At 41.6% G+C, this 23,780-nt stretch overlaps 1 protein-coding gene across 7 annotated transcripts in view; it reads left to right on the top strand.

The window, feature by feature from the left end:
- Positions 1–21,761, top strand: part of ELN (elastin) — a 139,797-nt gene extending 118,036 nt beyond the window's left edge. For all 7 annotated transcript variants that reach the window (XM_075335381.1, XM_075335380.1, XM_075335375.1 and 4 more), the window contains 9 exons: positions 4,658–4,705; positions 5,344–5,499; positions 8,595–8,633; positions 9,797–9,958; positions 10,079–10,120; positions 11,323–11,379; positions 15,494–15,532; positions 15,624–15,653; positions 19,634–21,761. In XM_075335381.1, coding sequence (XP_075191496.1) covers positions 4,658–4,705; positions 5,344–5,499; positions 8,595–8,633; positions 9,797–9,958; positions 10,079–10,120; positions 11,323–11,379; positions 15,494–15,532; positions 15,624–15,653; positions 19,634–19,683 — 623 coding nt within the window. In that variant the 3' untranslated portion in view covers positions 19,684–21,761. The remainder of the gene's footprint in view (positions 1–4,657; positions 4,706–5,343; positions 5,500–8,594; positions 8,634–9,796; positions 9,959–10,078; positions 10,121–11,322; positions 11,380–15,493; positions 15,533–15,623; positions 15,654–19,633) is intronic.
- Positions 21,762–23,780: the final 2,019 nt, after the last annotated feature.

The raw sequence follows: 23,780 nt of genomic DNA, 5'->3' as shown, positions 1-23,780 counted from the left end.
GTCCTGTCATCAATTTTTCTCTGGCATTTCAGTGCCACACTGGAGGGAAACATTGTTAAATGGACTTACATATGTGAACACATTCTTATGGTACAGATGCAGAAGGCAACGAGTGCCCACCGATCATCAATACAGAATATGTGCACATCCATACTCAGTGCGCCACATAGTAAGACTGTAGTGAAGAGAGGAGGAGCATGAATCTGATCTTTTCTGCCCTCTGAAGCCGCTCATTACACTCATGGGTATAGAAGCAAGCGATGCCATGACACTTGTCAATGATGAAAGGGGAACCCGTCCCTGTACTGTGTGTGCTGCTGACTCCTGCATAGTCAGTGCACACAGGCTACGAGCAGCGCTCACTCTGACCAAGTACATGCTGTCAATCAGAGTCAAGGGATTGATCAGTATGAAGATTAAGATACGATACAATACACTTTATTGATCCCGTGGGAAATTACAGTGCATGACAGTGCACCAAGCTCTTGATCACACCAGTTGTGCACAAATGCCCTCTCATTTGCATACGGAATATTAAGAGTTTTCAGACTAATTACAGCAGTGAAATGTATACGTCTGATAAGAATTTTATATGGGCTACGTCTCCTATATAATTTTGTAATTAGTCAGGGGTTGACAGACTCCCTTTAATAATGTTCACATATGTTTGTTAACACCCTTATAAATAGAGATTAATCATTATACGAGGGGCTGCTGATAAGTCTTTGGTTTTGTGATTTTTTTTTTTTATGGTAATGAATGTTACATCACATGAAAGCCTTATAAGTCTAATATATGTTTTCAAAATGTTGTGTTTGTTGCTTATGGCAACAGTGTTCTACATACGCGGGAAAACAAAATGGCGGAGTCTAATGCGATATTCACAGGAACTGAGAGCAGAGGAGTGATAAAATTCTTGTTTCTGCAAGGAAAGTCCACAAAGGATATTCATAGTGATATGTATGATATATGTTGGGGGATCAATGCCCTTCATATTCCACAGTTAAGAACTGTGTTGCCAAATTTAAAACGGGCCACTTCAGCACCAATGATGAGGAACGTCCTGGACGACCGAGAGTGGTTGTTGTTCCGGAGATTGTCGATGCTGTGCACAACCTCATACTGGAGAATCTATGGATTAAAGCAATAGCAGACATCATGGGGATTATCCGTGAACGTGTTGGTGTCATTGTCTATGAACATTTGGACATGAGGAAGCTATCTGCAAAGTGGGTCCCCAAATGTTTGACACAGATCAGAGAAACATGTGAGTGAAAACTTCCCAGTCCATTTGTCAGTGTTTCCGGACTGATAAGAACTTCCTGGATCGACTGGTCACTATGGATGAGACCTGGATTTATTTGTATGACGCTGAAAACAAGGAGCAGTCAAAAGAGTGGAGGCACAGTAATTCTCATCGTCCAAAGAAGTTCAGGGTGCAAAAATCAGCCACTAAGGTGATGGTGTCTGTGTTCTGGGATAAGGAGGGCGTGCTGCTAGTGGACTACCTTCAAAAGGGTTCCACCATCAATGCAAGGTATTACTTTGAACTTTTGGACCGATTGAAGGCACATCTGAAGGCCCAAAGGCACGGCAAGCTGTCCAAAGGAATCTTATTCCTGCAAGACAAAACTTCCGCTCACACTGCACTAGCGCCCACGGCAAAATTGGCAGAGCTGGGCTTCCAGCTGGTTGACCACCCACCTTATTCACCAGATCTAGCTCCCTCCAACTATCATCTGTTTCCAAACCTGAAGAAACACCTCAAGTGTACCAAATTTCACACTATTCACACTATGGCCGCTACGGATGCCTGGTTCGAGGCACAGACAAAATCCTTAATTTTCCTAGGCTTACAGAACTTGGAATATCGATGTAAGAAGTCTGTTCACATCAGTGGAGAGTATGTGGAATAAATAAAATGTTTCATGATCCTATCTCGTTTCTTTCTAGATAAAGCCAAAGACTTAACAGCAGCCCCTCAGCACTGTGCATGGTAAAACAATGTGACAGTTAGTGTGCCGAATCTGAGCTTTCCTCCATTTGTGGTCTGGGTGTCCATTTTTACAATCAGTGTGGCATCCATTCATGGAAAATAAGAGAGCGGGCAGCACTCTGCGGTAACTTTAGACAGCTTTATTTTTCGATGCTGACAGGTGTAACGGACATGAGGGAATGGAGGGAGGGGAGCACGAGGACGACGGTACCGTTTCGCACCTCTAGGGGTGCTTTCACGGGTCCATACAAAGTGAACGTGAGTATTGATCATTTAAATAGATAGATAGAAGATTTCTAACTCACATGTAGAAATTTTAAATTTCTACACGTGAGTTAGAAATCTTCTATTTAAATGATCAATACTCACGTTCACTTTGTATGGACCTGTGAAAGCACCCCTAGAGGTGCGAAACGGTACCGTCGTCCTCGTGCTCCCCTCCCTCCATTCCCTCATGTCCGTTACACCTGTCAGCATCGAAAAATAAAGCTGTCTAAAGTTACCGCAGAGTGCTGCCCGCTCTCTTATTTTCCATGAATTGATTGCTTCGTCTGGGCAACAGCACCACGGTTGGAGACATCAGCTTCCATCATACCAGGAATATATTCAGGATTTTGCCCGATGTTACAAAGCAACAGCCACACTGTATAGTGTTGGAACGGGATTATCATACCACCTCTTGAAAGGGTAAGCAGTGCTGTGCACTTTCCTTCTTTTTTAGTTCATATTTCATACAGTGTGGCATCCATTTTCTGGTATGCAAACAAAAAAAATTACAAGCTACTCCTGCCCATTAAGCAAATGATACACAGATTGCGTACGAATGCTATGATTTTTGCTTTTGACCAATTCCTGTGAGTTTGATTTGTAAATTAAATTGGCACAAAAATGTTTCTTTTTTAGCAAACAACAGATCTACAAAAAAAGAAAAGAAAAAACAGAAATGTATTCATGCTCATAAACTAAAGAGTACATATTCTATCTGTAAAAAATCTGGATAGAATATGAAAACTTTGATACTTGCATTTGACACTTTCAAAGGCATTTGACACTGTTCCACACAGCAGCCTTATACTGAAGCTCGAAAAGCAACGACTAGGTGAAACTATAAGCAGATGGGTAAGGAATTGGTTAAAAGACATAAAAATTAAGAGTAGTCATAAATGGTATATTCTCTAAATGGGCTATAGTCAGCAGTGGGGTGCCGCAGGGATCTGTGCTAGGACTAATTCTTTTTAATCTCTTTATTAATGACCTTGTGGATGGAATTGATAGTAAAGTGTCAGTCTTTGCTGATGACACCAAACTATGTAAGATATTAAAAACTGACCTTGATAGTACAATATTACAAAAAGATCTGGATAAGATGTCAGAATGGGCAGATACTTGGCAAATGAGATTTAATGTTGATAAATGTAAAGTAATGCACCTAGGACGGAGTAATCCTATAGCTGCGTATACATTAAATGGAAGTAAACTTGGGACTACAGAACAGGAGAAGGACTTGGGTTTTCTCATTACAAATAAGCTGAGCAGCAGCACTCAATGTCAAGCAGCAGCTGCAAAAGCAAACAAGATTCTAGGGTGTATAAAAAGAGAGATTAGATCCCGTGATCTCAACATATTGTTACCCCTCTATAAATCACTTGTAAGGCCACATCTGGAATATGGGATCCAGTTTTGGGCTCCACATTTTAAACAGGATATTCGTAAACTACAATCAGTTCAAAGGCGGGCAACTAGATTATTACAAGGAATTGAGGCCTCCCATATGATGACAGGTTGGAAAAGATGGATTTGTTTATCTTACAAAAAAGACGTCTCAGAGGAGATCTCATTTCTATGTATAAATACATGTGTGGTCAATATAAAGGACTGGCACATGACTTATTCCTTCCAAAAACAATACTAAGGACCAGGGGGCACTCACTGTGAGTGGCAGAAAAGTGATTCAAGTAGCCAAATAGGAAAGGGTTCTTTACAGTTAGAGCAGTCAGACTGTGGAATGCCCTACCACAAGAGGTACAGTAGTAATGGTAGACACTATAACAGCTTTTATGGGAGGGCTGGATGATTTCCTCAGAAAAATGGCATTGTGGGTTATAGATAATTAAGTGACAAAGAATGTACTGTATAATTAATAGAGAAAGGTTGAACTGTATGGACCTAGGTCTTCTTTTCAACCTACAGTATGTCACTATGATGTTTGAATGATGCGTAAAGCTAACTTCCTATAGTCCTCTAAATTTGTTGAGTCAGTCACATCCACAAATTGCTGATGGTATCTCCATGAACGGGTGCAAGGAGTGCCTGCTGTGTACATGCACATGTCTGGCCTGTAAATTGGACCCGGATGCAGCATGCTGCTGTGATATTTCTAACACAGATCTAAAGACCTTGTAATCTTGTACATAGGTTAATATTGGGTCCATGTGGTGTCCGCTCTCACACACGGACGGCACAGACCAAAAATATGTTCAGCTTAGTGTACCATAATGAAGACTGTCACTCAGGATCAGGGCAAGGTCAGACATTTACTGAAGGTACAAAATTACTACAATGTGGATTTTATCTACATGACAATACTAATACAATGTTGATGTAACAATTTAGGATAATGAAATTAATATTGTAGCAATTGCTTTTCTTTTATCATATCAGGTTATCCAGGAGCTGGCGTTGGTGCTGGAGGCAAACCACCTAAACCAGGTAATCATTAATGAAGTATTATGACTGGTACAGATATTCAGGCCTTAAAGGGGTATTCCCATCTCCAGGATCCTGTACCAATATGTAGTAGGTGTAATAATAATAATATTAGCAAATACCTACAAATATAAATGTAGTGTAGTTCTCCTGATATAGCCTTGTCTCTTACCTCATGTGCAGGGCATTGTAGATTAGGTATCCATGGTTACAACCACACACATAGTGATAGCTAGTTAGTTGCTGGTCGTAACCATGGATATCTAAGCTGCAATGCCCTGCACGTGAGGTAAGAGACATGGCTATATCAGGCGAACTGTACAACATTTCTACTTGGAGGTATTTATTAACATTATTATTATTTCACCTACTACATAGCTCAGTGTAGGAGTACAGAAAAGAACCAGTAGGAAGGTAAGAAAGACATTAGGAAATTGTACAAACTGAGCAGGAATTAGCAATGCATACATTTCAATAACTTTATTAACAAGCCATCAATCTAGTTAATCGGTGCTGCAGAGATATTACTGCCACTGTGTATATACTGTCAGGCTATTCTGACTATTATGGTATATACTGTATATCTACTTCTACATTTCAGCTGGTCGTGGAGCTTTAGGATTTTATGCAATTCTTTTTAGGTTATGGACCTGGGGCTGGATCATTAACTGGAGGAGGCTTTGGTCCTGGGGGTGGTTTTGGACCTGGTGCTGGACTTGGACCTGGTGCTGGACTTGGACCTGGTGCTGGAGTTGGACCTGGTGCTGGCTTTGGGCCCGGTGGAATAGGTGGTGCAGGTGAGAATGCCTTTTAGATGTATACAGGTTTCTAGGCTACATAATACTTTAATGAGATATCAATAAGATAGGGGTCAAGCTGTCAAGAAATCAAAGTTAAATCAAGCTGGAACCCTCTCCTGTTGTCAAAAAAGTCTTTAATGGATTTGTCTCATGATTGTTCTTCAGGAGCTCACCCTTCCTTAGTGTACTAAGTGCCGAGCCGCTCGGATCCGGAGCTGCGGTGGCTCGAGGGGTCTCCGGATCCGGGGGGGCCGCGCGGACACACAAATTAAAAGAAGGGGGAAGTATGTACAAGTGGATTAGGAAGTTCGTGACTCCACCCACGGTGCATGGTAATGTGAGAGACCACTGCTGCTGTTGGGGAGCCCGGTGACGATGGTGTAGCAGCAGGATGTTTAACCCCTTCGTGGGTAGGGGGTTTGTGCCCCGGGGCTCGTTGGATGATTGGTGCTTGGGGTGCCGTTGGGGATAGGGAAAGGGTTTTTCAGTGTACTCACTCAGTCCAGGAATACCAACACCGACAGCTTGTAAACCAGAGTTCTGAGTACCACTGCAGCTTGTAGGGAGCACGCTTGGGTCCGTGCCCTTGGTGTTGCTGTTAGCCTGTGGCCCTTTCCTTGGCACCTTTGTCACTATTTGGACCCTCAAGTGTGAAACTCTTCGGGTCCCGCTCACCCGTATGGCTAACGGAGTGAGCTTGCTCTCAGGGTTCATGCATAGGATTTCTTTGGACTGTATTGGGAAAGTCCTATCCCATCATTGTGCTAGTACCCCAATTTTGGAGCGGGTTGGGGATGAATCATCAAGTTTTCACCCCCATCGGGTAAATTACCGGAACGCGTGACGCTACTTTCCGGCCTAGGGTCCACGTACCCCGTCGTGCCATGGCCCCTGCCCGGTGATAGCTCAGGGCTGCCGGCTGCCCTCCTCGGCAGTCCGTGCCCCTTGAAACAATTCTCTGCGACCGGGATTCCAGCTCCTACCAGGCCCAGACCAACGTCTGCCACCTAGTAACTACAGGAGCCCTGCTCCAGGCCGGTGACCTCTCCCTCTCAGAGAGTCACCTCTGCCTCCTTCTCCTTCCTCTGCTGGCTCACTTCCCTCTCTCTGCTCCACTGTCACTTTCTCACTTTCCCCTACCAACCCCCCAAATGGGCGGCCCTTATTCCCTTCAGGCCCCCCAATGGTGTGTCTGGTGGGTACAGTGTAAAGTGTTCCTAGGATTTTGATTGGCTAAGCTGTTGGCAACACCAAAGGACCAGAACCCATAACCAAGGAGGAGTGGATACCGTGCAGAAGGGCAGATTGCACAATACCCTGTGACGACGAGATAGGCCAGGGCGTCACATTAGCTTCATGTTTGCTGAATATTGACCATAACTGTGCTTTCTTCCATGTGTGGCCTCTTCAGTGTCACAGAAGCACAGTCAGACTTTACCTGGCCGAGTCCAGGGATCCAGCTATCTTCAGAGCCGCCCTTGCAAGTTCCAAAGTAAAGAGCTTGAAAGCACAATCTCCTTGCCTAGGAAACCAGCCACCTCTGCTGGCCTGCAGAGGTGGCTGGTAAACCAGGCATCAGAAAGTAAACCAATGTTTTTTCAAGCACTTTGAAATTCTACCCATTTAACAAGCATTACATGGACCCCCCAAAAATAAGTTGTTGCCGATCATCCAGAGCAAGTTGTTTTTTTCACTAATCCCCTTGCTCTGTCTGATAAAAAAGGGAAGCCCTGCAAAGTCATAGTGTCCAAAGAGGGCATGTATAAAAGGGTGACCTAAACTAGACATCTCCTTGAAGGGGTTCTAGTTTTACTTTGAGGACTAAAGGGTGCTTTACATGCTGCGACATCACTAGCGATTGCTAGTGATGTCGCGAGCGATAGCACCCGCCCCGTCGTTCTTGCGACATGTGGTGATCGCTGCCGTAGCGAACAATATCACTACGGCAGCGTCATACGCACATACCTGTTCAATGACGTTGCTGTGACCGCCGAACAATCCGTCCTTCAAGGGGGAGGTGCGGTCGGCGTCATAGTGACATCACTGCGGCGTCACTAAGCGGCCGCCCAAAAGCAGAGGAGGAGCGGAGATGAGTGGCCGGAACATGCCACCCACATTCTTCCTTCCTCATTGCCGGTGGACGCAGGTAAGGAGATGTTCTTCGTTCCTGCGGTGTCATACATAGCGATGTGTGATGCCGCAGGAACGACGAACAACCAGCGGCATGCACCACCAACGATATTATGAAAAGGAGCTCCTATCTTTCACATGCTGCGATGTCACTAATGATGCCGAATGTGTGTCACAAACATCGTGACCCCGACGATATATCGTTAGCGATGTTGCAGCGTGTAAAGCACCCATTAGTCTCCAGTGAACTGCCTTTCGCCTTTACATTTTTTCAATATGTAATTGGTCCTGAGAATTTAATAGTAGTGCCAGATACATAGTATAGTGCCAGCATAGTGCAGAATGTCTGGCCAAATACTTATGAATACCGTACATTTTGGACAGAGTTAAGCTTCATATGTTTACAGGATAAAAGGGATGCGGATCATAAATCTGTTTGCTGTTTGACAGCATGAAGAACAGGTCAAGTGCTTGCATTAATTGGCAGTCAGTTGCAGTGGAGCGATGAGGGGGCTAGCCAGAGCTATAATATATTCCATCAGATGGTTTTACTAGGGAGCAGTGGGGCCAAACACATATGGATCATTCCATAGGATTGGAACCATAAACATGTGTCATAAAGATAAAAAAAAAACAACATTAGAGACATTTTGCTTCAAGTAAGCCAAGCTAGCATCATTGAGAAATCGCTGGGAAAATGTCATTTATTGTTATTGCCTGTCTCAGTGGAGTTTTATTGATAGAATCCAGATTGCAGGCAGCTGGAAGAAGACAAGTGAATCGCAGACTGTATAGAAAATGCTCAAATACCAAGAATAGCAATAAATATGTGGTGTTAGTGAGAAATACTGACAGAGCAGCTGTATCATGAGGAGGGTCTTTTATAGCATATATTAGGAGCAGTCTTTTAAAGAACTCTTCAGCAAAGGACACAAGGTCAATTTATGTCTCGTTATTTATAGGCCAGTACCCAGGAGCTGGAGGCAAACCACCCAAGCCAGGTAAGATGCACAAAATCTGCTCTATAGTAGGGGTCTAAAGCAGTGGCGTAACTAGAATCCGATGGGCCTCGGTGAAACGTTTGATCCGGGCCCCCCATTTGGGTCATTGTAGCATCTGAAATCCTATAAAGACATACAAATTTCTCCCATCACCTTAATTGTGTAGTAATGACCCCCGTCCTGTACTAATGTCCCCCCGTTCTGGGCAACTTCATAATAAATATGTCCTTCATCCTTGTGTATAACCAATCATGACTATATGCTGGTATATATGTCCCCATGATTACTCCATCCTGGTATATATGTCTCCATCATGGCCCCATCCTGATATTTATGGTCCCAACCCATTATGTCCCCATCCTGGTATATATGACTCCATCATGTCCCCATTTTAGTAATATGTCCCAATCATTGCCCCATCCTGGTATATGTCCCCCATCTTGGTAGATATGCCCCATCCTGGTATATGTGGCCCCATCATATCCCTATCCTGGTATGTATAGCTTCCTTATGTTCCCATCCTGGTATATATGGCCGCATCATGTCCCCATCCTGGTATATAGCCCCATCCTAGTATTTGTCCCCATTTTGGCCACTTCCTGGTGTTTAGCCCCATCCTCGTATATGTCCTCATCATGGGCGCATCCAGGTATATAGCTCCATCCTGGTACATGCCCCATCATGTCCTCATCTTGATATATTGCTCTATTCTGGTATATGTCCCTATTATGTCCCCATCCTAATATATAGGTCCTTACTGGTATATGTCCCCATCCTGGCCGTATCCTTGTATATAGTGCCATAATGTATATGTCCCAATCATATCTTCATCCTGGTATATAGCCTGATCCTGGTATATGTCTGCAACCTAGTAACTATGATCCCCCAGCACATCGCACACAGTAAAAAAAACTAAATGATTACACTCACCTTCCCGCCACCCCCCCAGTGTCGTCCTCCGGCACTAGCATGCTGGCAATTGACCAGCGTGTCATGCACCCACCTACAGCACTGTCAGCTGTGTCAGAATATTCGCTGCTCCCCATGCCCCCAGTCGTGGTCGCAATCCCTTTGACCGTGATTGTTTCGCTCCTGGTCTAAAGTGTTTTGAAATTATGTAATGGTCAATTAGTGATTTTTTCCTCTTTTTCTTACCTTCCAAGGTTATGGAGGTGGCCTTGTATCGGGAGGAACAGGTGGAATCGGTGCAGGTCCTGGTGCTGGTTTTGGTCCTGGTGCTGGTTTTCGACCTGGTGCTGGTTTTGGACCTGGTGCTGGTTTTGGGCCTGGTGCTGGTTTTGGTCCTGGAGGCATAGCAGCTGGAGGTGAGAATTAATGCTGCAGTCTCTCTGAAAGACAAAGCACCAGGAAATGAAAGGATTCAGATGTGACAATAAAATACTTTGTTTTTTTTCATGAACCCTCTTTTTTTTTTTTTTTTTTAGCAGGCCAATACCCAGGAGCTGGAGGCAAGCCACCTAAGCCAGGTAAGGAAACAAAATCGTGAAAAATGTGAAGAGGCTTTTGATAAACATTATCAGTGTTCAATCTAGCTAGACCTGAATAGTTGTATTAATGAGGTCTCGGTACACTGGCCAGAAAACCCATATCAACAGACTTATAAGGGTAATGATGAAGAATATTGTCTGTTCTTTCCATCGCTATCCAGACTATCCACCTTAAATAATGACACGAGATTTCCAAATCTGTCTTCAGTCTGCCCACTTGAGTACTCTCACTTTGCCTTTTGCTGAAAGGAAGTATGGTCTAACTTTGGTACTAAGCAAGCCTTTTTATCTACACCTAAAGGGACAGGATCACAGCCTAAAAAGAGCTACTAATTTGATGCCTTCTTTTAATCTGTCTCCATCACCTCTCCCCACTAGCTGTCCCCAACCACTTGATGCAACCCCTGCTCCCTTTATAGTCTCTCCAGATTCCAATATGGTGATCTTGCAGAATGATCCCACCAGCAGAATTAATTTACGAGCATACCTGAGGTCTTCTTCCTATATTAAAATTCCATATCTGACACAAAAGCATTGCCAAAGACACAAACGTCAGATATTATAACTAATTAATATGTTATCATATCCCGAAAATAACACCTACCCCAAAAATAAGCCCTAGCATGATGTTACAGGATTTTTAGAGTATGTTTAAATATAAGGCCTTCTCCAAAAATAAGCCCTAGTTGCAGTCAGACATCATAAGGAGAAATCAAACTGGGCAAATTCCCAGGACCCCACTGTCTCCACTCTCTTAGGGGCCCCCAGGGTTTCTATTCATAAGTTAACACTGCTTAAGGACCTTTATGTGACCATGATGTCACCAAAGGTCTCTTAACTGCAGGAGTCTAGAGCTGAAGAGGAGACAGGCTGGTATGTATGTGCAGTGTGTGTGTATACATGTGTATGGGCAGTGTGCGTGTATATTTATATATACTCATTTGTTACACACAGGGTTTGGAGAGTTATATTGATGTTCAAAAATGTGATATGATTATATTTGAATAAATGTTGATTGTTGGTCATGGAAAAAAATAAGACATCCCCTGAATTTAAGCCCTAGCCCATATTTCCAAACCAAAAAATAATATAAAACTCTGTCTTATTTATGGTAAAGCACAGTAGTTGTCTATAAGTTTATAATCACTTTACCAATACTTATTTAATTATTCCTTTTTTAGGCTATGGAACTGGAGGTAGTTTAGGACCAGGCGGAATAGGTGGAACTGGCCTTGGAGGTATAATTTTAACCATTTAACTAATGATGTAAAATATATTCTGGACTTTATTGTGTCGTCCTAAGGGCCACTGCGAATGAGCATATGTAAAATTATCAATTTTTCACCCAGCAAAAATCAAACGATATTTCATCCATATTGTCTTCTTATGCAAACCATGTGTCAGTTGTTTATATCCATATGATATCCATTATTTACATGTACAATATAATAAAAATTTAAAAGGTTAAATACAGTTTCTTATGTTAGTCATTTTAATGGATCCACATAAAATGCATGACATACTGATGACTGATGGAAACTTGTATGTGAGTCATTTTTTGCACACACAATACTTTATAATAGGTGAGACTAATCTGAAACATGGATCAATGTAGAGTAGAGCATGCTGTGATTTTTTCATACAAACCATCAGTCCATGTGTAAAAACTTTCATGTGAACTACCCCAATGACTTGCATTGGTCTATGTGCTGGCCATATGCAACTCATTTTACATAAGGACAGTATAGAGACCAAAAATACACACATCTGAATGGCCCCTACATAGTGATTTTCCAGATTTTACGTCTTATATAATACCAGGAGAAAAACCCTGAACAATGTTCCTACTCTCTGGGAACCCCTATTCCCACTACAAGCTAAAGAAAGCTTGGAGTAGGTGCCGGAAAAGCTTTCCATAACTCTTGCCTAATTACATATCCAACTGTCTTAACTAAGCATTTATGAGCAGGTGAAACATTTTTTGCACCTCTATTGCAATAATGGGAGAAGTCATGCTGATACTGTGTTCTAGAAATCTGGTGTCAAGATATCAAAGATGTTCAGGGAACTTTCGCAGAGAAAGCTGTCTTGAAGAAATATCCCTTTACTTGCATCATGTTATACATTCAGTCAGGGCTGAAAGTGTTGGCACGCTTGAAATTGTTCCAGAAAATTATATATTTCTCTCAGAAAATAATTGCAATTACACGTATTGTTATACATGTTTGTTTCCTTTGTGTGTATTGGAACAACACAAAAAACAGAGAATAAAGGCAAAGTGCACATAATTTCACACAAAACTCCAAAATGGTCTGTACAAAATTGTTAACACCTTTCCAAAATTATGGGAAAACAACTTTGTTTCAACTATGTGATGCTCATTCAAACTCACGTGTGGCAAATATTAGTTGTGAGCAATATGAAAATCAAGCCTGAAACCAGATAAAAAGGGAATAAGTTGAAAGAGTCCTACAAAGAAAAGAACACATCACCTTTAGTCAAATATAGTGGAGGTTCAAAGATGTTTTGCATTTATTTTGTTGCCTCTGGTACTGGATTCCTTGACTGTGTTCAAGACATCATGAAATCTGAAGTTTACCAAAGGTTTTTGAGTCACAATGTAGTGCCTAGTGTCAGAAAGCTGGGTTTGTGTCTTAGGTTATGGGTCTTCCAGCAGGACAATGACCCAAAGCATACTTTAAGAAGCCCCTAGAAATTCATGGAAACAAAGCGCTGGAGACTTTTGGAGTGGCAGCAATCAGTTTGGATCTAAATCCCACCTGTGGAGATATCTTAAAATTGTTTTTGAGAGAAGGGCGTCTTCAAATATGAGAGACCTGGAGCAGTTTGCAAAAGAAGAGTCCAAAATTCTAGTTGAGAAGTGTAAGAAGAATGCTGATGGATATAGGCAGCAATTAATTGTAGTTATTTATTTCAAGGGGTGCACAACCAAATATTAAGTTAAGGTTGCCAACAATTTTATCCGGTCCATTTTTGGGTTTTGTGTGAAACTATTTCCAATTTGCTTTTTTTCTGTTTTTTTTTTTTTTGTTTTGTTCGAAAATACATAAGAAAAAAACGGGTGTAATTGAACTAACTTTTTGGGAGAAATTTTCTGGAAAAATTTCAAGGGTGCCAATACTTTTGGCCATGACTGTATGTGTAATATATGAAGTAGTCTTTTAAAAGGAGTTATCTAGTCATTAAAAATTGATGATTTATCTTTAATATAAGCTATCAATATTAAATTAGACTGAATCCATTGGTCACACCCTCCGATCTGCATTGCTTCATTTAAATGTTTACAATAATGCTGCAATATCTTGAACAGCTGCTAAAAAACATGGTAATGGCAGCATTAAGTAGTAATGTTTGATTCAGTAAAAAAAATGTTTAAGGAGGGCCTGGATGACTTGCTTGAAAATTGTAATATTATAAGTTATGAGCAATAGACTCTGTTATGGGACATTGAACCAGGGAACTAGAGTGATTGGCGTATATGAACTTGGAAAGTAATTGTTCCCCTAATATAGGGCTATTATCTTCTGTTCCATGGGACTTTGCCTTCCTCTGGATCAACATGTTAGTTTATAGGTTCAACTCAATAGACTTATTTCTGCATTCAACCTTAAAAACAATAAAACAGCTGATTCGATGGGGTGCAGATAGATGGACCCTACTAGTTTATTATTAAAGGGTTTGTCCACTACTTGGACAACCCCTACTCATTCCACTTGTTTGCCCCCGTAAAAATAAATAAGCCTATACTCACCTCTGGTGCAGCAGCGGTTCCAGAGATGTCTGAAGCCATGATCCCGGGCCACACTTGACATTGGTCGTGGGGCCTGCGTGTTAAAGCAATCAGCGCCCAGCGTCTTTCTCCCCGTCTTCGGACATTTGAGCAGGATATGAGCACTGTGCCGACTTGCTGTTCAAATGTCTGAAGGCATGAAGAAGGAAGCCGGCACTGATTGCTTGTAGGGCTCGCATGTCCTAGCAATGTCATGTGAGTCTAGGGATTGCGACTTCAGACATTGCTGGAACCGTGGCTGCATCTGAGGTGAGTATAGGCTTATTTTTATGGGGGCGAGTAAGGGGAATGAGTAGGGGTTGTCCAAGTAGTGGACAACCCCTTTAATGTCCTAAGCTCAGGATAAACCATCAATTTTAAAAGGCTGAGTAACCCCTGTAATAAAGGCAGTACTGTGTGACCTTCTGGATATACAGTATTGTTCAATGCACTACTATATTCAGACTAAGGAGTCACTTTAAAGTCCCTAAAATAATTTTATCAGATGACAAGACACAACAGATAGTTTTTCCTTAACCAATGGCATGTCTACATTTCCTATCCTAGCTTTTCCTTATCCAATGGCATTTCTACATTTTCTTACCCTAGCTTTTCCTTATCCAATGGCATGTCTATATTTCTTATCCCAGCTTTTCCTTATCCAATGGCATTTCTACATTTTCTTACCCTAGCTTTTCCTTATCCAATGGCATGTCTACATTTCCTATCCTAGCTTTTCCTTATCCAATGGCATTTCTACATTTTCTTACCCTAGCTTTTCCTTATCCAATGGCATGTCTATATTTCTTATCCTAGCTTTTCCTTATCCAATGGCATTTCTACATTTTCTTACCCTAGCTTTTCCTTATCCAATGGCATGTCTATATTTCTTATCCAAGCTTTTCCTTATCCAATGACATTTCTACATTTCTTATCCTAGCTTTTCCTTATCCAATGGCATTCTACATTTCTTACCCTAGCTTTTCCTTATCCAATGGCATTTCTACATGTCTTAGCTTAGCTAGGGGCATGTCTGTAGTTTTATAGTTTTAAGGTTGAAACTATGAGTTTGACCTATACTCTAACCTGTTGGTCCAGAGGAAGGCAAATATCTCATTTGTCAGATGCTTATTGCCCCATATTAGGGGAAAAATCCGCCTAAGACTCAACATACAGCAATCAGACTAGTTCTCTAGATCAACATCACAGAATCTAGTGCCCATAACCTTTAATATTATATTTTTCAAAAAAAGCATCAAGGCACCACTTGAACTTTTGTAGTGAATCGGCCATTACAACATCATGGGGCAGAGAGTTTCAAAACCACACAGCTCTTACAGTAGAGAATCACTGCATGTGATTAAAGGAATAGTTTATATTATTATTTAGAGCATTTAAAAAAACACATGCAAAAAGGAGTTTTGCCTGTTTCCAGATCCCAGGGAGTTTTACACTTCTGCAAGCTTCTGTAGCTAAATAATGCATTTGATGAAACTTGCATTCTGTAAAACGAACACCAGAGGGCGCTTCATACTTACATTTCCATTGTCCTTTCTGTCCAGTTACAGGTGCTGCTGGCCCTGGAGGATACCCATTAGGAGGTAAATTATTGTTTTTCATTATATTCCCAATTATTATGATAAAAAACATACAGAACTTCTAATGATATAATTGTTACATTTATTTTCACAGCTCAAAAGCCAGCTAAATCCTACTACCGAGGTAACTATGAACACTTTCTCACTTTTATCAGTAGTTTGAATTTTTATTTGTAAAAACTGTACAGTCCAACACAACAGAGCATAATACTACTGGTGCGCTATAGGGAGGTGATCCAGGATTCTTCTTCTATGCAACAGATGATGATAAATACTGAGAATAGCCATTATCTTAATATAAAAAGCAAAATCAAAGTGTAAAAAAAAGAAAAAGAATGTGATTAGAAAGGGGTAATCAAATTAATTTAGAATTCCCCAAAATTAATGGATTCCGTTGCATATGAATTCACATTGATTGGATTCTAGAGGGGAAAAATGTTCATGTGTGTGTATATACTGTATATATATGCACACACACACACATATATATATATATATATATATATATATATATATATATACATATATGTGTGTGTATGCAGTGTATATATATAATATATATATATATTTTATATATATATATATATATATATATATATATATATATATATATATACAGTGCCTACAAGTAGTATTCAACCCCCTGCAGATTTAGCAGGTTTGATAAGATGCAAATAAGTTAGAGCCTGCAAGCGTCAAACAAGAGCAGGATTTATTAACAGATGCATAAATCTTACAAACCAACAAGTTATGTTGCTCAGTTAACTTTTAATACATTTTCAACATAAAAGTGTGGGTCAATTATTATTCAACCCCTAGGTTTAATATTTTGTGGAATAACCCTTGTTTGCAATAACAGCTAATAATTGTCTTTTATAAGACCTGATCAGGCCGGCACAGGTCTCTGGAGTTATCTTGGCCCACTCCTCCATGCAGATCTTCTCCAAGTTATCTAGGTTCTTTGGGTGTCTCATGTGGACTTTAATCTTGAGCTCCTTCCACAAGTTTTCAATTGGGTTAAGGTCAGGAGACTGACTAGGCCACTGCAACACCTGGATTTTTTTCCTCTTGAACCAGGCCTTGGTTTTCTTGGCTGTGTGCTTTGGGTCGTTGTCTTGTTGGAAGATGAAATGACGACCCATCTTAAGATCCTTGATGGAGGAGCGGAGGTTCTTGGCCAAAATCTCCAGGTAGGCCGTGCTATCCAAATTCCCATGGATGCGGACCAGATGGCCAGGCCCCTTGGCTGAGAAACAGCCCCACAGCATGATGCTGCCACCACCATGCTTGACTGTAGGGATGGTATTTTTGGGGTCGTATGCAGTGCCATCCAGTCTCCAAACGTCACGTGTGTGGTTGGCACCAAAGATCTCGATCTTGGTCTCATCAGACCAGAGAACCTTGAACCAGTCTGTCTCAGAGTCCTCCAAGTGATCATGAGCAAACTGTAGACGAGCCATGACATGACGCTTTGAAAGTAAAGGTACCTTACGGGCTCGTCTGGAACGGAGACCATTGCGGTGGAGTACGTTACTTATGGTATTGACTGAAACCAATGTCCCCACTGCCATGAGATCTTCCCAGAGCTCCTTCCTTGTTGTCCTTGGGTTAGCCTTGACTCTTCGGACAAGCCTGGCCTCGGCACGGGTGGAAACTTTCAAAGGCTGTCCAGGCCGTGGAAGGCTAACACTAGTTCCATAAGCCTTCCACTTCCGGATGATGCTCCCAACAGTGGAGACAGGTAGGCCCAACTCCTTGGAAAGGGTTTTGTACCCCTTGCCAGCCTTGTGACCCTCCACGATCTTGTCTCTGATGGCCTTGGAATGCTCCTTTGTCTTTCCCATGTTGACCATGTATGAGTGCTGTTCACAAGTTTGGGGAGGGTCTTAATTAGTCAGAAAAGGCTGGAAAAAGAGATAATTAAACCAAACATGTGAAGCTCATTGTTCTTTGTGCCTGAAATACTTCTTAATACTTTCGGGGAACCAAACAGAATTCTGGTGGATTGAGGGGTTGAATAATAAATGACCCTCTGAATAAACTTTTCACAATTTAAAAAAAAAAAAGAAATAACATTCTTTTTTGCTGCAGTGCATTTCACACTTCCAGGCTGATCTATAGTCCAAATGTCACAATGCCAAGTTAATTCCGAATGTGTAAACCTGCTAAGTGTGCAGGGGGTTGAATACTACTTGTAGGCACTGTATATATATTATAGTCACATTGCCCCCATGATGTCACCAATGCCATTTCATAAAAGGCACACTTGTATAAAGGAGAACTCTCAGTCACAGAGGCTACATTGTTTTCATAGCTCTATTCCATAAGTGTCATCCATACAGATAAAAGCTGCTGACTTTGAGCATAATCAATAGATCAGTATAGGATGTTGTACCAAATCTCAATGCCGAGCAGAAAAATGTTCTGTAAGTGCAGCATAGCCTACATTAGGGTCCAGCAGTGACCATTAGCCATTACACTAAATGTCATGTGTTACAATGATCTTAGTAATTTCGATGTGTCAGAATGATGGAAGATCAGGGTTCATGACCTGCTAATGCTTCTGGACAGCATCAAATATTCCACGTTATGAAGTACTGTCATCGTGCTGGTAGATGTAGGATAACATATGTGCTAATGTGAATGGATGTCACTAATTAGCAGTACATTAAATAACATTAATTAGGATGTACAGGATTGAAGTGAACCTGTCAGGTGCAATATACATCCAGAACCACGAGCAGTTCTGGGTTCATATTGCTAATCCCTGCCTAACCATCCCAGCTTGTAATAGCATAGATAAAGAGATCTTTAGAAAAAGTATTTTTAAAGATCCTTTATGACATGCTAATGAACACAGGCACTAGTTGCAAGGTCGTTAGTTCCTGCGCTCATTCTGCCCTCTCAGCATGTTAGCACACCCAGAGGAGCATGCTAACATGCTATTCACTGCCCAGTGTCATCATCAGCAGTGACGCGCATACATGTGTCCATTGTCACCACTTCAGAACGCCGGGTTTACGGTCTGAGCACATAATCAGAATGCCTGGCACTTCCGGTCATACGCACTAGACCTCTCTGAAGCCGGGACACTTCATAGTGCGCATGACTGGAAGTGCAGGAGACTTGTGATTATGCGCACTGAGCCTAAACCTGGTGTTCAGAATCAGTGACAACGGACAAAGAAATGTGCATCACTGCTTATGACGCAGGGCAATGGACATTGAATAGTATGTTAGTACCTGTGGGCGTGCTAACATGTTAAGAGGGCAGAATGAGCGCAGGAACTAATGCCCTTGCGACTAGTCCCCTCGCTCATTAGCATATCATAAAGGATGTTTAAAAATACTTTTTCTAAAGATCTCTTTATCTATGTTACTAGATACAGGGACAGTTAGGCAGGGATTAGCAATATGCACCCAGAACTGCTCTTGTTTCTGGGTGGATATTGCACCTTACAGGTTCCCTTTTAAAAGACACACTGCAATGGAGATCATTGATGGCTTTAACTAGTCATGTACGGTTCTACCAGACATAGTGATCACTGGACGTAGATAAGCAGTACAATAAGCAGTACAGATCTGTGAAGCTTTACCACTAGCGATGAGTGAGCAGTACCATGGACTGGTGCTTGGTACTCATAATGAGTAGTCAGATGCTCTGACGAGCTCTACTCGTGTATGGAGTATAATGGAAGTCAACGGTGAACTCAAGCATTTTTCTGGAAGATCTACCTCATTGACTTCCATTATACTGGATGCATGAGTGCTGCAAGGTCAGGCATGGCATGTAATGCATCATTGAAATCATAGTTTTATTGTTTCAGACATCCCGTTGAAGCTCCAACAATCGCCAAGAAGTCTGTAGCATCACCCAGCAGTTTGGTTCCATCATTCGGTGTATCTCAGATAGTCTCAGCTTATTGGCCTTCAGTCATAGCAATACAATGTATCTAAAGTACGTCCTAGGACCACAAACATTTATGATCAAAATTCAAAATGGCCGCACATATAAAGCACCTATAAAATGATGTATGGCTTTTAGGTGTTTTTACTCTTTGAATACAATCCTACCACATGTGATTGATAGACTTTTTCTACTTAGGTGGTGGACTGTGCGGCCAAGGAAAATACTGCGGCAGGCGGAGAAAATAAGCAGTCGGAGAGCTACGATTAACCTCATCAACTATGGTGCTACTGCATGGTGTGAATGTAAAAGGATTCAAGTATCCCCCTCTGTTCTCCATTCCCTTAGTTACTGCCCAGTTCTTCCATTCTCCTGCCTTTTGACGTCCATCTATTAACAGTCAGGCAGCTACACTTTCTAAGATGAGCCTGCCGCCTGACAAGAATCCACCGGCAGGCACATATACACACACTGATGCTGTATGAATACGTTTGTACTGTGTATATGTGTACATGCCAATAGAGAACATAGTCAAGAACTATGAATTCACATAAAGGAACGTACAGAGCTGTGCAGACCTGCATACAGTACACGTGGACATTCACAAGTATGGACATACATGCACTATATATATATATAAATGTAACATATACCAACATATACATCATCTATAGTCAGGAGCTGGTTGGCATTCATTCAGGCCACCTTGATAAGCCAATTGTCCACTATATGGCCTTGTGCAAAAACTTCTAAAACACTTTTGTAAGTTGAAGACTCCATAGATGACGTCTATAATAATAATCTGATAGGACCTTGAATCCAAAATCGTACGTAGTGGGACATTTGTCACTAGCAACCAATCAAGTCCTCCATTTCATGTACTGATCAGTCAGAGAAAAGTCAGGGCTTGAAGGGAACCTGATCCATGGACAGGTGTTATAGAGGTGGAGAAGTTGATCACTTTCAGACACATTTTTATAGTAAAAAGTTTACAACTTGCATTTTCTAGAAATGCCTGGTGTTTATTTGTATACGAGTCCAGTGGGCGGTCCTTGACTGGTGCTAACTGTCATGTGACAGAATAGTACCACCCACTGGACTCCTAAGCATACAAACACCCAATGAAAGAATAGTTTATACTGAATCTTTTCCAACACACCGATATATCATTCTGCTCAGCTTCTCCATCTCTGTACCACGCTGTCCACAGATAGGACTGCATGTACAATGTTACAGGTTCCCTTTAAATCTGATTGATTGATATTGACTACTTCTCTACTTCTTACACGTTTTTGTACATGAGATCTTCAGTTTTTGCAATCTCTTTTTTTTTCTACCCGATATGCTGCTGGGTTTTTTAAAGTACTGTTAACATAAAGTGGACAATTTTGGGCTACCGGTGGCCTTGTGTTTGGGCCAGTAATTAGGAATTACCCCCATGCCATTCAGCCCCTACCCCTGGCTCCTGTCTCTCACACCATGGCCCCAGTAGGTTATTGTTGTTGTTGTTGTAACTTATACTTGGAATTATCTCCATTGTAATGCAATTGGCCGGCGACTGTACGGGATGTGTTTTATTTTTTGTTATATGTATTATTACAGTGTGTGACTTCTCCCTTTTCGAGGGTGGAGAGTGACAGAGGAGTCTTCAAAAGCATCATCTTTTTTTTTGTTTGTTTTTATACAGAAATCAAAAAAAATATATTTCTTACCTTTTCTTTGGCACAAGTCGCAGAGCATTGCTGTTTTGTTTCTTTATTTTTGTTTGTTTTTTGTTATATTTGTACTTATACTTCTTTCTCTGCAGCGCCCTTGATAGAGGGAGGTATTGCCTAATACTGTGAGAGCTTACTACAGTGTAGGCTACTCTGGCATAAGGGAGAGTGACAATGTCAAGAGAGAAGGGGACAAGAGCTGATATATATGTAATTATTATTTTTTATTATATTACACGTCGCTGCCAAAGACATTTGTAACATATTTAAACACTCTGGCATTGAAGGGGTTAAACATAAAAAGCTGTGAGATTTTAGGTAGAGTGAGGTCTCTCTCCCCTTCCTCTCGGGCTCGGTGCCTTCTCTCTGCCTTCCCTCGGATACCATTATGCTGCAGAATGATCTTGACTTTCCTACCCCGCTGTGTCTGGTTGTGAGGGGTGTGCTTGATGTGTGAATGCCTTAGTTTACTGACCACCCCCTCATCTTCCTCCTCTCAGTGTATTCCCTCTTTTATGCCGCCTTCAATGGAAAAAAAAACTGAACACTTTTTTTGTAAAAATAATACTGAAAAAAGTTATTAAAAGTAATTTTGCTTAAAATAAAGAATAAAGAAATCTTTTTAAATGAGCTGTTGTATGTTGTGTGTTCTTGAGCTTTTTACTACAATCTGTCTATAGGGACGAATTGAGAATTGTTTTGGGCCTAAGTAAATCATGGGTTGTGTCCACTCCCACCTGAAAGCATAAGGATACGTGCCCACGATCCGGACATGCTGAGGTTCTAATCCGATCTGTATTCACTCGCACTCATATAAGTCTATGGGTGCAAGTAAAACATCGCACTGCACTTGGATGACACCGGAGTGCAGTGCGATAATCGCACCAGCTGATAATGGAGGAGATGGGAGATGAGTCCCTCCCTCTCCTCTGCAGCTGTGATCCGATCACAGGATTGGATCACAGTATAATAACACTCGGCTCACACGCACAGCAGAGCGGGAGCCAAGGGTTATTAGCATATCGCATCCGATGCTCTCGCATCGGATGCCATACGCTCATGTGTCCCCAGCCTTATAGTAATCTAACTGTCCTGTGCAGCTTTCTGGATTAATGGTCCCCAAGGTTTATGATCGGTATCTCTACATACTGGATAACAATACCAGAGAAAAAGCCGCCTGCAGTATCAAGACATGGCATACATAGTCAATAGATATTGACTGTTTGAGAACAAAGGATAAGGCATGGTGAAATTAAATTTTTGTCATTCAATTTTTCCCCAACTGAAAAATCATGAGACTAAATTTCATAATGATGGTTGGCCACCAATAAAAATGGCTTATTAAAGGAGTTCTCTGAGACTATTTTATTTTTTTTCTATGGGCCTAAGAACTTACAGGCAATTATTTGTTAACTGCCTGCCTCTCCTGCCCAACCTCAGCTGCTTCTCTTCCACTATGCTCTGTTGACAGGGCGTCACTGCCCCTGTTATGCTGGTTGACAGCCAGCTCCCTGCTACCCAATAGCGGGGAGCCAGAAATCAATTAAAGGGAAACTGTCACCAGGTTTTTCCAATATAAGCTGTAGCCACCACTAGTAAGCCCTTATATGCAGCATTCCAGAATACTGTATATAAGTCCCCAAGCTGATCTGTATAGCACAAAAAAGAGCTTTTATTATACTCACCTGTGGCGATGTCCAGTCCGATTGGCGTCACTGGTCTTGATCCGGTTCCTACTCTCCGCTTACGATCCCCATGCTCTTTCCCTACATCATCCACACAATGTCCTCCTTTTCGCTCCTGCGCACGTGGGCAGATCAAAATATTGTAGTGTGCATGCGCTGGTGTTCTTTGACCTTTTCCCGCACCTATGCATTACAGTACTTTGCTCTGCCTGCGGCAGTGTAGAGAGAAGTGTGTGTGTGCGCAGGAGCACAAGGGAGGTCTTTGTGTGGATGACGTACGACGCGTCATCCACATGAAGCAGAGAAAGAGGACGGCGGTCATAGACAGAGAGGAGGTGCCAGATCAAGACCAGCGATATCCATTGGCCTTGACCACTTCATAGGTTTAGTATAATAAAAGCTCTTTTTTATGTTATACAGCTCGGCTTGAGGAGTTATATACAGATACAGCATTCTAGAATGGCAAAGGTGTGATGTTTTCTCCCGTGTTATTGTCTATTGTAATCCTGCCACCTAATAGCAATGCTGCGGAAAGCGATTGTCCATGAAACAGGAGTGTTAGCTTCTTATCAGAGACTACAGAAACTGGCAATATTTCAGGGATTGTTTATTTCTTCAAATACAGGACTAGCTTTAAACAATGTATCATTGTATGACAATACATTCCCTTTTAGAAAAACATTCTACTTGCTGGGAGCAAATATTGCAGCTTTGGTTTTGGGGGTGAAAGGTTTGGGGTGAGATCAGACAGGAGTTACCAGTTTTTCCTCACTGTTGATTCTCACTTTAAACATTGATGGAGTCAGATAAAGGTGTAATTTGGCGCTGCAAATATTTCACCAGTGATGTCATTACTGTATAAGTTCAAGGTTATTACTTTCCCATGCTTAGAATTACATATAGAATGACATGTTCAGCAGGTTTCTCCATTTCGGCTCACAATAA

The sequence above is a fragment of the Anomaloglossus baeobatrachus genome, chromosome 2, assembly GCF_048569485.1.
Source record: "Anomaloglossus baeobatrachus isolate aAnoBae1 chromosome 2, aAnoBae1.hap1, whole genome shotgun sequence".
NCBI classification, from domain to species: domain Eukaryota; kingdom Metazoa; phylum Chordata; class Amphibia; order Anura; family Aromobatidae; genus Anomaloglossus; species Anomaloglossus baeobatrachus.
Note: the sequence above shows the minus strand (reverse complement) of the source record. Positions and strands in the feature narration are given on the sequence as shown.